Source organism: Aethina tumida, chromosome 1 (genome assembly GCF_024364675.1).
Source record: "Aethina tumida isolate Nest 87 chromosome 1, icAetTumi1.1, whole genome shotgun sequence".
NCBI classification, from domain to species: Eukaryota; Metazoa; Arthropoda; class Insecta; order Coleoptera; family Nitidulidae; genus Aethina; species Aethina tumida.
In genome coordinates, this window is record NC_065435.1 from 51,503,704 (window position 1) to 51,524,955 (window position 21,252).

Genomic DNA, 21,252 nt, shown 5'->3' on the forward strand with positions numbered 1-21,252 from the left:
GTTCCGTTTTTAAATCAAATATGCATTAAACGCGTTTCGCTCAGCTGCCGCGCGCACATTCGTTACATCGGCGAAGATTCCGGACACGTGTCGCATGAAAATCGTAAATCCGTCCCTGCACCATCTTTTAACCGTTTGTTTACGACCGTTTCGAGCGCGTACCGTACCCGTACCCATCCCGGATTGTTGATTTTTGTCGACCGGCCGGTACCGTCAGCGGCTGTAGCGTCTGCCGCGGCCGAAGAAAACCCGGTGGAACGGGGACGTAAGTGTCCCGTAAATTAGCCCGAGATAATTATAAATTCCGTTTGTGTCGCAGTAGGAAATGTCTGCCGGTTAAGCCGAGTCAAACGTCTTGTGATCTAGGAAATGAAGTTAGCTTTGGCTCTGTTTGTTCGCGCAAAAGGACACAAGCGCCCAACGGAAAATGCATAACTCTATAAACTCGGAGGGTCTGTTGCTCTTATTGAAATAACATGCCCTTCGGCCTGTCGAATTCGTGTTTTACTACGCGGAATCACATTATGAAACTGATCTGCTGATGTACCATCAACCATAGTTACTTTGCTCCACTGTAATGTTTATTAAAGTTAAACGTGTATTTCGTTATGATTCAGTTTCGTATTGTTTTAGGTCTGCGAAAAAGCCACGTTTAGATCGAGGCTCGTGCCTAAATTGCATTGCCACAGGTTGGAAATAATGTTGGCCAAAGACAATAAAACTTTGCTGAATTTTCGCGGCACGCATATACAAAAAATGCTTAGAAAACACATGGAAACGGAGACAGAAACGAAGCGAGGTCAAGAGTTGTGTGATGAGAATGAATCCTTGTCAACCCGAAAGGTAAACCGATAAAATATACATGCATACATAAATAGTCAGTAAACATGACCCGAAGACACACATTACTTAAATCAAGCGGGTACGGATGTGTACAATGTGGAGATCGGGGTTTGTTTGCGAAGATATGTCACAGCCTAATGAGTCCCCCCACACAAACTGTTTATGCACAATTATAGATTCGACCCCGGATCAATTTACTCTGAATCAACATCGCCGCCCCCGTATAAATAATGGATATTAGAATAACACGAAAGGCCTCAGTATAATTTAAATTATTCATGGAGTCTGATGGAGATAACCAATTTAAGGTATTCATTTTCATATTTTTTAATATTGTTACGGAAAATTTCTGCCACTAGTTTTATGAATTGATGCACACATTGTTAGTTAATTGTTGAAGGATTATAGAGGAAATATTTAACATGAGTGTCAACAATTGATCGCATGTTTATTTTTAAACCGATTCACAAATTTACGAGCACTTTTCAGGCTCTCTAAAACCAATGCACAATTATAATACTATTATTTATCCACTTTAAATATATAACGTATTATTTTAACCGAATTGTCCAAAATTCATTTGTAATTATATTTGAGGTATTGATTGCATTATCGCACATCGCTTTATAAATGCACGAATTTATGTTAAATTGGTTTCCAAGTGCTAATTCAAATCTTATTACATTTATAACTAACACATAATCCACTTCGGTGTGATGGGATTAAAACCATGCAAACATCACGACTTTCAGAAAAGTTTGACCTTAAAACAATTAAACGGATTGTTTTATTTCGGCAGGTTTTTATTTGGAAGTCAGTCCATCAGTCATTCGTCGAGCGTCGTCTATTTAATTGAGCCGGTTTGTATCCCGGAGAAGTGGAATTCCTCCATTTATAACGCGCCCAGTGGCCACTTTACAGTAATTTACACTTAACGGCGTCCTTCGCATTTCAAGCGCCGCGAAATCAATGTACCGGAATTAAATTTTAAAAGCACTGTTTCTTTCCTGATCGACTCCAATAACAACAAATATCATATTGCTTGTTCTTTGGGAAGCATCTATATTTGTGCCCATGTCTGCGCATTCGCCAAAACTGCTGTTTTAATAAATACAAAGAATAATTCTGTTAAAATTAAATATAAATTAGACATCAAAACATTATTTTAATAAATTTCAAAGCGAATTTAAATGATGCAACATTATAGAGAGTAACTTGCATTAAAATTTAAATGATTCAATTCAGGTTGTTAGTTAATCAATCGCCTAATTGGGTCAGTACAAGCATTTACATCAATGTTTACGCGCATTCACCAAAATTTAAATAATATAACAGTATAGATAATAATCTTATATTAATATCTGAATATTTCAAGACAACAGTCTAATAATTTATGATATAATTGAATCTGTATCAGTATTTCCACATTCACCACAATTTTCCAATCTAAATAATTTTACAATTTTGAAAAATATAGATTAACAAATTTTAGTAATTCTGATAAATTAAATATAAGCTTTCTAATGTTCTTAGAGAAGAATGGTGACCTAGAAAGGATGGAGTACTGATTGGAAAAATGAAGTGGTTAATATTTTGTTATTTCGTTGACTATTTAAATATTTTTTTTTAGTTTTTATTACTTTAAACAGCAGCTTACATCGTTTATGAAACCTTATTTTGATAATATGTTTGTTGCAATATAACACCATTGGTATTCCGATTTTGGAAATTATTTGGATTATTCTCTTCGAAAGATTGTCAGTGTATATTAGGGGGTCAAAAAAATTGATTATTCCAAACAATGAAAAATTGGTTTCTAGACACCTTTAAAAAATGCTCTCCAAAGGTGAGCTCTCAAGTTTAATAAGAAGGTCCTCCTCATCTCAGTTTTCCATTTTTTCTTTAGTTTCAAAATCTATATCTCATCATTACTTGACTGTATGGAAAATTTCTATTCACATTTTTTGTAGAAAATTGAACGCTCTACAAAAAAGGTATCTTACAATTTTTTCATAACTCTTGCCTTTTAGAAAATATCAGAGATCAAAATTTGAAGAACTTAATAAAATAACTCATAGATAAATTACTATTTTGAAAAATATAAGTGTATAGAATTTTAATCATACCATTAAAATTAAAATGTAAATTAAACGTGAAACATTATTTTCATAAATTTTAAACAATAAAATTTAAATATGTCAAGACAACTTCTAGTTGATGACATGTTTTTGATAATTCGTTAAAATTTTATGAAATTATGAAAAATCTAATAGTATAAAATCTTAGTAATACCGCGAAAATTAAAAAATGAATTATACATAAACAACTATTTTAATAAATTTATTTAAAATAAAATGAGTTTTAAAATGGTACGTAGTTACATAGAGAATAACCTTACATTAAAATTGAAATGTTTCAAGACAGCTGCCTACTAGTAGATGACCTAATTGTATATCATTAATATATTTGTATTTTAATTAATGATTAAATTAAATATTCACTGTTTTATAATATAAGCAGTTGGAAATAATTTGAATTACTAAATAAAACTTTTCGTTAGTTCTAATATAGTAAATTGAAATTTAAGTAATGAATATAAATTATAAATAACGTGGATTGCTAAATATGTATGCAAAATCTAGAAGCAAATTGCGCAAACTAATCCTGTTATCAGAGTTAACCTGATCGCCAACTCTAAACACAAACGCCGTAATTCCTGTGCTCCGCACAATAAATCACAAGTTTGTTCTACTGTTGCATCTTCGCATTTCGTATTTGAAACGTGCAAACGCGACAAGAAAACGGCTCCAATCATTAGTATAAATAGCTCATTATCCGTCGTTGTTCGTGGGATGTGCAACAAAAACCCGATTTCTGACACTCCGTCAACGAGAAGACACGTACGGCCCGGCCCGAGTCTATTCAATAATCATGTTGGACGCACACCAAGATTGATCCGGGGATTCCCAACTAAGATATGCGTTGCCAGTTTGTGCGGTTATCCACCGACTGGCGGACAAACGGGCGTTAGCAAGAGAGAAATATAAGCACTTACATCGTGGAGCCAAGTCAAACGCCTCCAGTGAGGATTGGCCCTCACGTGACACTCGAAGTACACATCGTCGCCCTCCTTGATGTCGTCGGCGTTCAGGGTGCTCCCCAGGCACAGCACCACTATCGGGGGGTCTGAAACAATAAGTCGTTCGTTCGTTGTGTGTCAACTGAGAAAAACCAAAACCTCCGCACATAAATCATTGATGGACTTCCACCCTCTCGCTCGCTCGATCTTTATTCTGTCTGCCGTTCATCTGTTCCGTATTGTCTTTGTTTGTCTGTGTTCGTAACGTCGAACAATGAGCGAAAAATGAACAGACGGACGGGAAAAGAATCAGTTTTGAGGGGCCCGTCCATTCGACAAATCTAAATTAATTTCAACGAGGAACCGGCACAAAGGTGACGAGCGGGGTAAATACCATTAACTTGCGTTCCTGTTAAAAATAATACTACCACAGAAAAAACGCCAAATAGACAACTAGTACACTTAATTAACTAACACAAAATAAGCTTTAATGGCAACTGTCACATCACAATTAAAAAAACAAATATTTTCTTTTAAAACAGATAATATGAAAATTACATTTGACCCAAAAATATGTCCATGAAATTTTTATGATTTTGTTTAGTTTTTTGTCCTTAATACGTAAACTAATTGAAATTCATTCAATTAATTATTATAATATTTAAACTGAGAATTTTTGGAAATATTTTACTAAAACAAAGTTTAGTGCTATTTTTTTTTAAACATTTGTCTTATGTACAATGAACTCAACCGAATAGAAAGACTTAAATGATCTTCTTTTAACTCAATTAAACCATAAGGAACAAACAAAATAGATTTTTAAGTTCAAAACACTTTTAGTTTTATGGAATTAACACTGAGGTCTTTCATTTGCTACTATTTGTATATTGCAGGTGTACATGATGACTTAAATAGAACATTTCTCTATTAAACTAAAATTATTAATTGTTTTCTAACTACATACAGCAAAATCGACGTTATTTACTGAATACATTACATTACTAAAGCGTAGTCAGAACTTTATATCAAATCAAGGAAAATATCCTTCATCAAATACTAACGGGGCTTTTTGATTTAATTCCTAGAAATATTTGCTGGCCTTTGAAATTAATTTCAATAAACTCTGCTTGATGATTAAACTCAGCTACGTTTTTATCTAAAAGATTTTTGACAGTAATATTATTATAATGCATTTATTTATAGAGGTAAATATAAAGAATTCTTTGCTAAAATTGATATTATTAATTTTTATCCAATTATAGCAAATTATCATTTCTTAGAGGTCAGTTGAAATATCATTCATCAAAATAAATTATTGAAATGTATACCATTAAATACAGGGACTTAAACGAGTTTTAATTTAATAACGACAAAGATTTGTTGTTGGATCACGAAAATCCATTATTTTTATATTCCACCTTTAATCATAATTAACAAGAAATTCCATCGAGTTAATAATAAAAAAATGTATTTGAATACCTCCATTTTTTTTCATGAAATAAGAAAACGAAATGGAAGAAATTAAAATTAAAAAGTAATTAAGGAATATCTGCAGTTGCGAGGTATTTGTTTACTTATGTTTCCCCGAAAGAACGTTATTATCTTCTAAATCTCTTATAATCTGGCCTGATGATATTTGCAAGATCTGTTTCCCAGTTATGGAGAGAAGAGAAGCGTTGTTTACGTTATTCGCATAATTGCGGCGCGGCGCTATAAACTTTTATTTTTCCCTGCATAAATCTAGACTCGTAACCGGGGCGGCTAATAAAGTAGTGCGTTCAAACAAGAAGGAATAAATCACATTTACTTTTTATGCCTTTCGTCGTGTTCTTTTGTAGTTGTGTTCTTTGATCAGATCAGTTTAAATAGTTGTTGACCTCTCGCGTCTACGAGATTAGGTTACGGCCCTGAGTCATTCTGTTCCATATGAATATTTCATTGTCGATGGCTACTGTTTGCGAAAAAACACACATATAAAAATAATAATGCGATTTCGGAGCGCAATGAATTTGTTATTCCGCCACTCGACAATAACGTTACTCTCTCGACAAGTCGCGAAAAAACGGCACAAAAGTAGAGCTGCACGGAACAAAAATAAAAAAGGGACATTCGTACAAAACGTAACAAACACTGAATATGAATGACAGGAACAAAAGGACCAATCAATAGTTCACTCGTATTTATGACTGAGCTTTTTTCTTCCGTTTTTTTTTTGCATGTGAAACTCCGAAAAAGCAGACACGGTTTATTGGCAATGGAACGATTAATGGATCGCGATGTTTTAAACTCGTTCCTGCACTGTTTACAAGTGTATATTTATGCAAAAGTCCTTTTTCCATGCACTTGCCATCGAACGACAATATATATTTTTTCCCCGTTCCCTTTTTGTAGGAGGTTGACATAGGTTATTCATAACAATCACGTTATGACATGCCGCAGTTGGGTCGCAGTCAAAAGCGGGTTGTTTAAAAGATTAAGTCGTCGTCCTCCCCCGTCCGTCCGTTTTTGGCGGAGGTGGAGGGAAAATAGGTTAAACATTGCGGTCTAATGTGGCGATGTAAGCCACTTCGAATGTTATTCATCAGGGTAGAAACAAGTTGTTAAATACCGCGGGGAAACTTTATGTGTGTCGGGAGAGTGTCCCGGGATCGTCTCCCGTTTTTAATTTATATTGTACACGACCGCCGCGGCATAAATAACGCACCCAGCAAAAGGATTTAAATTTTAATTAGGCGAATTAATAATTTAATGTGCAGTCTTGCCTGAACTGTTCCCAACGTTATTTTTTTGCGTCAGCTTTAATGCTGTTTCACGTCGTTCCAGTCGTCAAGTTGTTTCATTTACAACCGCAACTAACGTGGTTATCTACATTCCTTTCGTATCGAATTTAAAACTGTCACGTTCGAAATATCCAGACTTCAATTAACTAGTAATTTACAGCTATTCTTCCATTAATAAATTAACACTTCGTTAAAAGTATGACAGACACCCACATAGTTACTCCAATTTTAATCGGCAATTGTTAATATTTAAGTGGTCTTTTATATTATTTATGCATTGATTATTTAGTTAATTTATTTAATAAGATTGAATATCTCGCTGGCTTAAAATTCTAGTTTCCAATTTGAATAACAATTACAATTCTGTTTGCAACGAATCACAAATAGTGACATTTTTCATTATTTTCTATATCTTAGATTTCATGTTCCGTTAATTTATTTCAAATCACACGGTTGAGTTAATTCAATTTTGTTTGACCTTACTTATGTCAAAGCAATATTCAAGAAAGTTTTGTTTTAAATATCGTTCTGTGCTTGTATTGTATTTCTAACATAGATTTCTTGCCCTCTGATATATTCAATTTTATACTTTTATTGTATTTCCAAATATTTATAGTTTTCGTCATGACGAAACTTACGTAACGGTTTCAGGTTTTATTCGAATTTTTTTAGACGACAATTTGAGGCTAGGAAGCTAATTATAGAATCCTCATTAACAGAAAAAGTATGATTCTGTGCTTATATTGTATTGCTAATTAGTTTGTATGCCCTTTAATATATTCAATTTTATACCTTTATTGAATTTATAAGTACTTATAATTTTTGTCATGTCAATTTACGTAAGAGGTTACATCCCCATTTACGCTTAAATAATCTATTTCCAGTTTAGACAACAATTTGAGGCTATGAAGCTAATTATAAAATCTTCACTAACAGTAAAATCATTAGTTTTTATACCAATATTTTGTAATTTAGTGTATATTACTTGAGTGATCCTACTGAGTTGATTTACTTATATTCCACTCTAATATGCCGAAGGAGTATCCAAGTAAGTTTTGTTTTAAATATCATTCCTGTGCTTGTATTGTATTTCTAATTTAGTTTAAAGCCCTTTGATTAATTTTATACCTTTGATGAATTTCTAAGTATTTATAGTTTATGTCATGACAATATTTACATAAAGGGGTTCAAGTTCCATCCGAATTTGACCTTAAATTTTCTACTTCCAGTTTGGACCACAATTTGAGTCTAAGAAACCAATTATTAAAATATTCACTAACAGTAAAATCATTAGTTTATACACAATATTTTGTAATCGTAGTGCATATTATTTGAGTGATTCAATTGACTTGATTTCACCTTTTTAGAATTTCTAAGTACTTATAGTTTTAGGTACCATCCGAATTTGAGATTAATTTTTGTACTTTCAGTTTGGACAACAATTTGGGGTTGAGAAGCTAATTCTAAGTAAAATCATTAATTTCCAAGTGAATTAATTGATACACTCGTATATTAATATGTCGAAGAAGTATCCAAGTAAATTTTGTTTTATTATGTGCTTATTGTATTTCTAACTTAGTTTTTGTAGCCATTTGATATATTCAATTTTATTATATCTTTATTAAATTTCTAACTAGTTATAGTTTTTGTCATGACGAAATTTAAGTAAAACGTTTGAGGTTTCATCCGAACTTGAGTATATATTTCTTGTATTCAGTTAGACAATAATTTGAGACATCAGAGAGATTAATTTATACATGCTTATTTTGTAAATTTAGTGCATGTTACTTAGGTGATCCGACAGAGCTGATTCACTTGGGTTCTCTTAATGAGTCCAAATATTTAAAGCGTTTTCATATTCCATCCGAATTCAGTGTTCAATCCCTTGGAGTCGAGAAAGCTCGTAAAATCTTCACACAGCGACGTTGTCCATTATTCTCATATTTCATATTTTCTAAATCCATATCACTTGGTTATGGAGTTAATCCAATTGTGTTTGACCTTTCTTTTATCCAACCAATAGTCAAACAAGTTTTGTTTTAAGTATCGTTCCTTGATTTGATTAGTTTTGTAACATGTTTTTTATGGGCTAGATATGTTCAATTATATACCTTTATTAAATTGCCAAATACTTAAAGCTCTTGCTATGACAAAACTTACGTAAAGGGTTTCAGGTTCCCCCAAACTTTGTATCTTCAGTTCTTCGTTTAAACACCCCGTTCTGGTTTAAACAACAATTCCAGATTTAAGATATGAGGCTCATTATAAAATTTTCACTAACAGTGAAATCGTTATTTTCTACGTTCTAGATTTTGTAAATTTAGTCGACATCACTGAGCTGATCCAGTTGTGTTCGACCTTAATTATGTAGAAGAAACATCCAAGTAAGTTTTGTTTCAAGCATCATTCTGTATTTGTTTTGAAATCTTATCTCAAGTTTTTGTTTCGATACGTTCAATTTAGGAAGTTGACGCTCTATTATATATATATTAAATATAAACAGTATTAAAAAATAATTAGTTAGAGCAATTTGTAAGACAAATAAGAAAAATAGGTATTTTATATGTGGAAAACATTAAGGTTGTTTACATAAAAGGTTAGTTGCACCTGGTTGAAAAGTTTCGCTAAAACAACCAGGGACATTAATGACGAACTTTATCGGTAATTTCTTTACTGCGACTCCCGCAGGGACAGATCAGTCCTAAATGGGGGACAAACCACAGATCATAAACGTAATGCATTTAACTGCCTTCTATCCTAAATAATATATGGGCTCTGGTTTATTAGTTGATGGGGCTCTTCCTGGCGCCAGCTGCGTCACCCCTCTTTATTTCGGTTTTATTTTGTTTCGGAGTGATACGGGATATATTTATTACGTGTCGCAAATACGTAACTTCGCACAACTTACAATTATCATTTTTTTTACAATGCTAATAATGTGTTTTAAACAGCAAAGGGGCGGCGATTTAAGTAGATTTTAGAAAAGCAGTTTCGGAAAAATTTATGAAGCCATTAAACCGGCGATAACATTTGCGCGAAAGAGGGCGCGCCCGTCGCTCTTTCCAACACACAATCCGCAAAGTGTGCGGTGCAACAATAATGAGTCTGTTGTTTTTTGGCTTTTTGTTCGTTATTGCTTAGTTTTGCAGCGCGGAAGAGAAGCGACGAGAACATGTGATACTTAATGCTAATTGGTGTATTGTAAACATTGTCGTTGCGCTTGTAACGGTCGCTCGTTCAAATTTTACGTCATAATACTTTTTGTTCGTTCGGCATTTTCAGCCCGTACAACGCAATAATACTCTCCTCCCCCGCTGCGGCGCTGATTGCACTCGATTCCGCGTCTCCGTTGCTTGTTTGCATTCCGGCTGCGACACTGGCCGCTGGACAGTTACGATAATCAACTATTTCACTGTTTTCAGGTTGCCAAGATATTACTTTGTTAGTGGGGTGGGTCTGGCTGTGCTGGTGACGGGACGTCCAATGAAAGCCTCAATAAAAAATCATCATCAAAGTTTCCAATTTCATTTAAATTTTAATAAAACTAATAAATACTGAACCATTTCCAGTTCCTCTATGAACAGCCTCCATCCTCTTTGCATTACTCTTCGCCATTCCTCTCTAAGAGCTTTAGTAAGCTATTTCAAATTTTGAAGTTGATGGTTTCCAGTGTAAATTTGTCTTTGAAGACGGTCCTATGCGTATTCAATTGGATTGCAGTCTTGTGAATGCGGGGACCACTGCATCCAAGTAATGTTTTGATTTTGCACCTCCAAATTTATAAGTTTCGCATGGTAAGATCAGACACTGTCGTCTACAAATTCTTGAACAAATGAAAAAAGAATTAGTTGAAGTCATGATATCTTCAACAATTCATAATTCCTCAATTTAATATGAGCAAATCTGTGCGTGTCTCTAAAGCAATTCCATCTCACACTGTTACAGAACCACTTCCAAAAGCAAAAGTAGAAGCCATCTTTTGCTCATGTACCTGGATTCATCTGTGAACAAACAATTACGCCAGTTGGATACAGTCCATAGGTGGTGATCGTTAGTCCATGCTTTGCAGGCAACCTGATGCATAGTGGTTGAAAACGTCTTTTGGCTTTAAGACCAGCTTCATGCAAAACTTCTGATAGTAGATAGACTTACAGTGATTTCACGTCTGTACGAAGTCTAAACCAAGAGAATGTGTGATTTCGTTTGACAGAATACTCAGAAAACTGTATTGTCTTCTGGTAGTAGCTTATTACGATTATAAGTGCGTTGGTTCAAGTTCTGCAGCAACCTGAGTTTAAGAGAGGGTATTGAAGTTGTCTTCTGGTTCTAAGACCAGCTTCATGCAATCTTCTTCTGATGGTAGATAGACTTACTGTCATTTCAAGGTCTGTACGAAGCCTAGTGGTATCTCATTGTTATCTACCACCATTGGCATTATCAATTGGCTGATAACGATTGCATGCGGGCTACCTGATGCACACTGTTTAAGAGAGGATTGTTGAAAATGTCTGCTGGCTCTAAAACCATCTTCATGCAATCTCCCTCTAATGGAAGACAGACTTACGGTGATTTCAACGTCTGCACGAAGCCTAGATGTAGAGGATGCGTGATTTCATCTAGCAGAATAATCATAAAACTCTCTTGTCTTTTGGTAGTGACTCATTGTCGATTACCATCATTGACATTATCACTTGGCCGATAACGATTGCAAGCGTGTTAGTTCATAATCTGCGGATAACCTGATACTCATTGTTTAACAGAGGGTGTTGTAAATGTCTTCTGGCTCTAAGACCAGTTTAATGAAAACTTTTGGTGGTAGAGAGACTTTCAGTCATTTCAACGTCTGCTCAAAGCATGAACGTAGAGAATGTGTGATTTCATCTAGAAGAATAACCAAAAGTTCTTTCTTCATTCCTTGATATTCTCTGAATATCGCACTCAGAAGTAGCGAAATACTTCTGGTGATGGTACAAGCTAGGTAATCAATGTTTTTCGTTATATATGTGATACAGAAAAAGCGGTGAGTGGTAAATTAAGGGGGTAAGTACTTCAGGCTAGTCCTATATTTACTTTGTACTAAGTCTGGGTAAGTTTATTTGTCTGGAGAATCACATCCATTACAACAAAATTTTACTCTGATCTCTCTTTATTCATTATGAAAATAAAATTGAATCCCTGTTTAATAAATATTCTTTTATAGTGTATTCCGTGTCTATGAAACTGTAAAAGTAATATCTAAGTGTATTTAATATTTTTCCTCAAAAAAATTACAAAACCAGCTCTACGTTCGTGATTTATTTTTTGTGCCCATTAAAAAGACAAATTGTAAATGAGAATATTTAGATATGTCCTTTGAACCTTTTTTCCCTTGATTGTATCATGTAACGTAACATTAATGAGTATCACCAAACACAAAAAGTAGACAAGTAATTAATTTTCTCGGTTACATTAAAGAGTGATATTCATACGGTCGTGTTAGATAAAAACTATAATTAGCAATGGCAAAATGCTTCAGAGAAAATTATAATTAGTAACTAGTAAAGGTATAATGATGCGAGGTGGGTGCACAATGTCCCGTTTCAATTTTGTGCTGGAAGCTTGTTCGAAATTTGACAAGCCTTTTCTTTGGTGGCAATTTCTGATACATCAATAATCTCCGGTATCGGACAAGGAATTTGCATGGCAGATGCAGCTCGTATGCAGTGTGTCAGCACAAAGCACGGACTTCATTAATCCGGCGGCGGCGATACAAATTCAATTTGACGCGATCCCCACAAAATCAATTATATTTATCCACACAACGAGCCACAATGGACACGCGTGTGTGTGTGTGTAGGGCATATACAAAAAAAAAAAAATAAAAACGGAATCGGTAATACGTCCAGTAGGCGGAACGACACAAAGGCGGTTTTGTCGCAGTTCTCAATAAATAATGCACCTTGTCAGGCAACAAAAACGCCTGCGGACAATGATTTTTATTCCTAATGTACCCGTGTCACGTCTATTTTTATTTCGAGCGGCATTAAAGCACTTTCTATATAAACTCTTTAACAATCAGTGACACGATTCTCCGAAGAGCGTAGATTTAACTTCCAATGTGGCAATCATGTACGCAAACTTTGACAATGCTCAAAATGAATTTGGCAACGATGTAAACGATTGAGAGACACGTCGATTGAGTGTGAAGCTGTCGGGTAACATTGTTTTGGTTTTATATCATAATAAAAACATGCCTGATGATAAATATTCAATTTAATTTTAAACAAATATTGACAATCAAAACAATTAGTTTTTTGTTTGCGTTTTATATTGTACCTGTTAAATTGTTAGTTATATGCGTAAAAAGTTTCGTAATGCAAAATTGATATTGAATAAATATGAGTGACTTCCTGTCAAAGCACCACATGCCATCAGTATTTTTTTCTTTTATAAGATAAATAACACAAAAATATGGCTATAATTATAGCAACTTATTAGAATATATTAATTGTTTCCTGTATTAATAAAAAATTTAAAATAAAATATAAAAAAATTTGACGAAGTTGAGATCGAAAAACAAAAAAAAAAAAAATGGATAAGTAGATAATTAGAATGACATAAAACAATCCAATCTTATGTATAACAGAAATTTAAGCTAATCTGGAGGAACCAGGACTCTCTGAAATTAGTTCATGGACTGTGAGAAGATGGTAACGGATGGGGCTTTGTTTGACCCCAGACCTACAAAAAAAAAACTCTGGTTTCTATTAAAAATGGGTCCAATTTTAAATTGTTTAGGATCATATTCACTGTTCCACAAAACAGTGGGGACGAGTTAATTTTAGAGTCTAAATTTAATTTATAAAAAAATGATGTTCTGCTATGTTAAACATCCTACAAAAACAAAACTACACAAAAAGATTGTTATACCGACTCTGAAACATGGTGGTGGTTCAATTATGTTATGGTGCTTCAATTCTTTTGGCGTGGCCCCCTTTAACTGATGTTTGTACTATATATTAAACAACAATTTGCTTCCATATAATATAGACATGATGCTCTTAATAGATGTGTTTTAACATGAAACTGATCCCAAATATAAATCGAAAATTGTGATATCTTGACTGTTCCAATCTTCAGACATTAATCCTGTAGAAAACATGGAGGATTTCGTTTTCGACACAAAAGTTAAATGAACTCGTCGTTGCAATTCAAGTAGTAGAAGATAGGCCAGAATTATAAAACACAAAGGATATTATACAAAGTTTGAGTGTTATATTAAATAACAGATTTTAATCATTAAAAATTTATTTAAAGATTAAAATTACTATGTCCAGCTCAATTCAGAAAAATGTATGAAACATTTTATAGAATAAGAATATATACAATAATAGTAAATATTATTTATAACACCTTACATTAAATAAAAGAGATAAGTCTCAAACTTTTAACACCTTAAAAAGTTGCTATAATAATGAGTACCACTGTATATGTATATATGAACAATAATTGAAATAATACCGGCATAATAAGTTTAAACAGTCTGGAAAGCTAAGTTTAAATAATAAGACAGATTGCTAAACCACAGTTTTGAAATGTCTAGACAGATCTCACGACAATATCGATTTCATACTTCTATTCTTCAATTGTACAATTAATTAACCATTAATTTAAGCAAGTCTTTAAATATCAGACCCTTTGAAGGTCGAGTCTCCGCCTCCGTTCCAGAAAATTTTCTATGATATATTAAAATAAAGTTGACAGTTGCCATTAAAGCGATACAAATGTTAGTAACGGTCTAAATGGAATGGCACGTATAGAATTAGTAGGGACAGAAAAAAGGCGTACTTACAGACAACGTCAATTTTCCAATGGGTTTCCTGGTAGAGTCCGGTGACGTTGGGATTTTCGGCGCGGCACGTTATGGATTTTCCATCGTCTTCGGTTGTCGGCACGAAACTCAACTCGCTTATTGTTACGTTCTCTCTCGTCTCCTCCTGCAAATAGATGAGGAATTATGGGCCAATTAATTTAAATTTTAAAGCGACCGCCCCCCACCCCCCGCATAATATTTGAATATTCCGTCTCTGCCGTAAAATGAAAAGTTTACTTTTATACGGGATTTAGTGAAGACTCCCCGGCATTAAAATAAGGAATTACGATCGGCGAACAGAAAACTAAAGTTTGTTCGTGACGGGCGCCGAATTTATGGCGTTTTATGCTTAAAACACCAAAATAAACTTAATGAATGTTCGCTATTATGCACACAATACAAAACACACCAAGAAACCCCGGCCTCGGTCTCGGCCTCGACTCACTCCGGCCACTTTTCAACTAATTTCAGGCACATTTTCTTCACCGACGGGCCCCCATGCCAAATTAAATGCGCTCCCGCACAAACAAACCTTCCAAACAATGCTTCTTGCATAAATCTACTTTCGAAATGAGACCGCCTATTTCTTTTCCACGATTGGCTCAAACAGATATCACCAATACTTAATAATGCACCGCAATGTAATCGATATTTTGCAATGCACACAGGTGAATATCAAACATCCCGTTTGTTTTGTTAACTTTTAAGTTTAATTTTATACGCGTTTCAGGAAGTCATTTTAACAAATTGTTTCCCTATTGTAAATGAGCAATTTATTTATTAAAATATTTTAGTAATAAATATTGCACTGATATACTATATAATTTTGAATATTGAAATACACAGTAATAATAATAAATGTTGTATAATTTTAATTTTAAAATTTACGACATATAAAAATAACAATTTTAATCGATAAATAAACATAGATTTTATTAAAAACAATTTATAAACTAATCTATAAAAAGGTAACACCCCGTAGTATCTTTTTCAATATGGAAGTGTCTTTATTACTTATTTTGGTGTGTATAATAATCATTATTTTTCGTAAAATGTTGAAGGTGAATTAATTACCCAAAGGTATGTAAGGGTGTCATTTTTTTTTCAAAAGAATGTAGCGGTAACAGAGTTCAGTGGGCAGAAGATCCTGAAAACTGGGTTACATATGACTAGAAAACCAACATGGAAATAATCCGGGAACGCAAAATGCTAGTCAACGGTCCAACAAATCCACCGACAAAAAGACACAATAATGATACCAAAGAAAGTACCACAACTAACGTCGTTTTCATAGAAGGAGTTTTAAGTGCAATGAATAACAGACTAATCTGAATATAAGGAACTGAACAAAGAGTTGCTTTATCTATTAATTGATAACAAAGACGCTTAAATTAAAGCTTAGTCTACATTTACAGAATTAAATACTTTGGTGTTAGTTGTTTTTCCTTTAAATATGCTGTGGTGATACACAAACGAATAAAAAAATATTTTTTAACATTTCTCTCTAAGTACATTTTACTTGAACATATGGAACAACATGGAACATGGAACACAACAATTATTTTTCCCATTAATTCTTACAAATACACTCACACATGTATAAAGGAGAGACAATGTGAATGAGAGGCAATAGAATTAATGAAGTGGATCGTTTATAGAACACCAGGATCGTTCCTCTATATGAGCCAATTAACTAAATTTCGCAGTAAATTGCCGAATATAACGGTCGTAAGTAAAAAAGTCATGTCGCAGGTAGGGGCACTCATATTAAGGTTGCTTTATAGAACACGAAAATGAAAATTTAGAGTGAGTAAATCAGATGAGAGTGGCGGAGGAGGAGGCGAAGTATGGTGAGGGAAAAAGAGTAGAGGTACGGCCCGAGGCCGGATTCAAATATGGCACGGCATATGTAGTGAGTGATTATTTATGAGGTTCGCGTTTCCTAAACAACCGAGAGAAGGCAATTATTCCAGTTTAGGAATGGATTTTTATTAAAATTTTATATCGGCTTTTTGACTTGAACTTGACGTATTAAATTCGGCTAACGAAAGTTGTATTTACTTAAGTTTTGGCCTCATTACATTTTGTTCTCTTTTTGCGGAACGTGAACGAATCGGGGAAAACGGAATTTCCAATAATTTCATTTATCTGCAGAACATATCGAACATTGTATAATATAATAATATAAAGCGGAGGTATTATTGTAGCCCGGCCGAGATTCAACAATAAAACGTTAAAGGTTAAGCCCCGGGACTGTTATACGTTGCAAGTTAGTTAGGTTAAAATAATAACTAGAGAGTCACTCCGGAAACAATATCGAAGATGTTCGAAAGTATCGCCCTCGGCACATCGTCCTTCGCCTTTTGTAAATTACTGCGCATCGGCGATTAAAACGGACGAAAAAAAAACCGAACGCAAATCAATCAAAGTAACGGCACACCGGTCCAAAAATAAAAACTAATAATGTAGTAAATCGTGCTTTGGCAGTGCCGCACGACTCCAATATTCGTAATATGAAACAGGTAAAATATTGCTTTCCATTCGGGCATGATTCTCCTAAATGAACCAAATTTCTACAAAGAAAAAAATTCAAACGTGGCTTTTTCATTTTGTCTTGCGCTGATAAAGGCGGCATTCCATCATGTACTGAAAATGTTTCTGGCTTGATTCGAACAATTTTTCATACCCGCACCGACTGACATTTGAATTAAATTTAAATGTAGCTAATAAAAAAATAAATGAGTGCAGCGGGCAATAATTCAGGGGGTTATCTCAGCAACACAATTATTTCGGAGGCGCACATCGCACATTTCACCGTTGTCCAGATATCCGTTTCCTTTACATTAAACCCGTTCCCGCGTCCCGACCGAAAACATTTATAATGCCCTGATGTCCCGACGCACAAAAATGTATTTCATAAATTAAGTTTAACTTTGCGGCCACAAATTTATTTCGCTCCTGCATGTCTGTATGTGTGTGGGTGTGTTCATGTGTGGGTTTTTTCCTCCACTCGCAGCGGTCAAAAAGGGGCGACTTTTGGGGACAAACGAAAAGGGGGCCACTTTTGTCCATCACTTCGGGAATAAATGTTGACATTTCGGGATGCGGGCGGTTCCCCCGGCCCGTTGACATTAACGCTTCACTTCCGCATCGTAATTACATTCACGATATGATTTACAATCGTCATATTTAAGTCATTTTAAACGCACAATCGCATCAATCCCCTTCACGAAATTCTTTTCAGCGTGATTATGTTTAATTTAAATGTTTTGTACTATTGCTCCGATCTTTCGAGCGGAAAAATTATACATAAAATGTAAGAGTATGAAATTACTGGAAAAATTAAAAGAATGGTATGCTTTTACATAAAATTTCTTTTTGTTTAGACGACCCCATTTTCTCTTTGAAGTCATAATTGTTTTTATTACTCATAAACATGCATTTTTAAAAGCATCATCAACTTATATCAAGGAAAATACATACAAACTAATATTCTAAAATAAATGTTGTTTTATGTGTTCTAAATGTATAATATCATACATTGTAAATGGTTCGAGTCATTTAAATAAAATCTGGGTCGGACGACATTTTTACAACTTGCCCGTCCGATCTCTGGATGAATATATGGCAATATATACATAAGACAAGTAGAATTATACCAAAATAAATATAAATATATCGTTCTATTTGTAAATAAAATATTTAAATGAAGCAAGGTGACTCCGATAGTCCCAAGAGACCAACACAAAGATTGACTGAAGAAATATTCTTTGTTCTGGTTACCTATTTACATAAACTGAAACTGATTGTGGTACGATTCGCAGGCAAACTTTAGTTAAAAAAACATTTGCCTAAACATGGAAAAACAAACATTGGCCTGAGATCCCGTTGGAAAATTGAAAAATTCGACGTGGGGTTGGAGGGGATCGAAGGATGACGAAGGAGTGGGTGGCAGCGACTTACTTTGGTCCTCCTGAGCTGACGTTTGCCCTTGTACCACGTGATGATGGCGGCCGGTCTCGATCCGGCGGATTCGCAGCTCACCTCGTAGCGCTTGTCGGCCACCAGGGGGCTTACGGTCCTCAGGATTCTGGCCGTCAGCGGCTTTACTGCAACCGACCAACACACCAACGCCAAATTACCTCAACTTACGACTACGCGATTCGCTGCTGTCTTGCTTGCTGTGTCATGGCTTGTTTCGATGTTTCCGACTAATTCCCAGGAAAATGCCTCCAAATTTATTGTGCCTTTAACTTATGGGATTTTACGTACTTTAAGGTTTCTAATAACATAACAAGGAAACTGCCAAATCTCATGCTTCAAAAGATTACTGCATTTTTGAAACTCTATGGTCATTTTATTTAATTAAATTACAAATGCTTTATATAAATTTCTCTACTATTATTTCAAAGTTGAACCAACTAATCTCAGTACTATTTCATCTTCCCAGCCTGGAAACATAGACAGCCTTGACATATCTGTGTAATTCCCAGTGCGACAGAACAATGAGAACTTACGTATGAGCTCGAGGACGACGCTGGTCTCCTTGGGTTCGGTTAGCTTGGTGTTGACAGCCTGGCAGGTGAAGAGGGCGTCGAGGTCCTTGCGCGAGACGGAGGGCCAGACGAGGCGGTTTTCGATGACATCGCCCGCGTTGTGCTCGTACTGGTCGTCTACCACGTGTCCGTTGACGAGCCACCGCACCGTTGGTTGGGGATGGCCACCGACCGTACGGCATGTCAGTGTTACGTCGTCGCCCTCCTCGTGGGGTCCCACCGAGTTGTTCAGCTGGCGACCCCATTTATCCAGGATGCTCGGTTGTTCTGGTGGAACTGTAACAAGTAGAATTTATTTTTTAAATGGCCTGTTGTTGTTTTACGTTTGGACGATTTAAATTATTTGTTAAATCATAATTAATTAGCTAATAGTTTTTTTCGATGTAATTAACAAAGTGCATGGTACGCAATTAGCAAAAATAAAGCTCGAGCCAATAACATTTATCTGTGTCGAACAATTTTTCATCTATTATTTTTTAAACGAATTTCATTTCAAAAACAAAAGAAAAAATGGGTATAAATTAAGCGAGGTGAATTTTCCAAGTATCCTTCTTTAAAAAAAAATTAAATGGGTCAAATATTTTATTTTCCTTCATCATATATATATATAATTAAAATAAATTATATACAGGTGGTATCCAGGGAAATAGCTGACACTACTATTTATGTTAATGTTAATTAGGAAATATATACCTCTAATTAGATGCAATCAAAATATTCTATATTTTATTTAAAATAATTACATATTCCTTCCACAATTATTTATTTTGTACTTAAATCAATCAAATAGTTTTACTTAAATTAATTCTTATTATATACAAAATAAATGCTCAATATGACTGATCACAAAACTTGCACACATTTAAAAAATATGTATCTATTAAATAATTTATACAACACAGTTAATATTTTGTTGAGTACTCTTTGTTCGTTATAATCGCCTGTAATCGGCGAGGCATAGATTCAACGAGATATTGGCAACGGTCATTTGAAATTAAATTCCATGGCTCTTCAATTAATAACCACCATTCATCTAAATTTGATGGTTTTTGGTGTTTTAATCGACGCTTCATGTCGTTCCATAAGTTTTCAGTTGGTTTTAGATCCGGACTTTAAGCTGGCCAATAGAAAAATTCAAAATGATTATCTGTTAACCAATTTTGAACAAATTTTGTTCTAGATGATTATTATGCATAAAAATTCATGTAACTGGCAAATTTTCGTTGGCAAATGGATTCGTTACGTATCTCATGATGTCTCTATACTTGAAACGGTTCATGCTACCAATAATTTTCTGTAATTATGTAAAAAAAATAATACCAAACCATAATATTTCCTTCACCGTGTTTCAAATTTGTGTAGTATATCTAGAATCCAAACTTTTATTAGGAGGACGACCGTATTGTTTACATTCTAATCCTATTCTGTTGAACTAAGACCCGTCACTCCAAAATACTCATAACCAAAATGAAAGATAATTAATATATTATATATTAATTAATATATATTAGTCTTGTACGAATGTGTTTTTTGAAACCAAAGCTTTGTTTACTGAACAAATACATCATTAGTGTGTTGTTTCATAAAATATTTGTTAATAACATTGTGAACCATTTTTCAGGTGAATTTTAAGCAGTTTGTAACGTAAAATCTCAATCTTTCATGTAAATTAGTATTTACCCCTTTCGTAGGCAAGGGGAAGTATTCTTCCCCTATTTTTTTTAATTTTTTGTGGGCACTGGTAAGAAGTTACCCTCCAAATTTATGATGCGCCATCTAATGTGATCTTCAAAATAATAATACAATAAAGTAGAAGAATCGTAAAGTTGATTGGAAACAGGTACTTTTAAGACGAAAAAGTGGCCTGAAAATGAAAAAAAAATTGAAGCACAATTAACAAAGGTAAAAACTAAACCTATTTTCTGCATTTATAGTTAGTTTATCGTTTCTTTCGTATGTCCAATCATGGAAAAGCCTGTAAATATAAAAGAGGGTTGTGTCATATGAGGGTTTTGTTTTGGGAGGCATAGTTGTTATCGAATATTTTTGGAGGGACTGTTTCACATTTATTATAAATTATTTATACATAAATTTATTTAGTTGCCCTAATTACAAAAATATTTTGCATAAATATTTTTTCAT

General features: G+C 34.2%; 1 protein-coding gene across 1 annotated transcript in view; it reads right to left on the minus strand.

Annotated features, from left to right (window-relative positions):
* LOC109595142 (neural cell adhesion molecule 2) overlaps positions 1-21,252 on the minus strand; it is a gene marked incomplete at its 5' end in the record, with an annotated part of 230,011 nt that overhangs the window by 94,766 nt on the left and 113,993 nt on the right. Inside the window, 4 exons of the mRNA XM_049964147.1 lie at positions 3,899-4,029; positions 14,534-14,678; positions 18,518-18,663; positions 19,072-19,386. Of these exons, the coding sequence (XP_049820104.1) occupies positions 3,899-4,029; positions 14,534-14,678; positions 18,518-18,663; positions 19,072-19,386 (737 nt within the window). The remainder of the gene's footprint in view (positions 1-3,898; positions 4,030-14,533; positions 14,679-18,517; positions 18,664-19,071; positions 19,387-21,252) is intronic.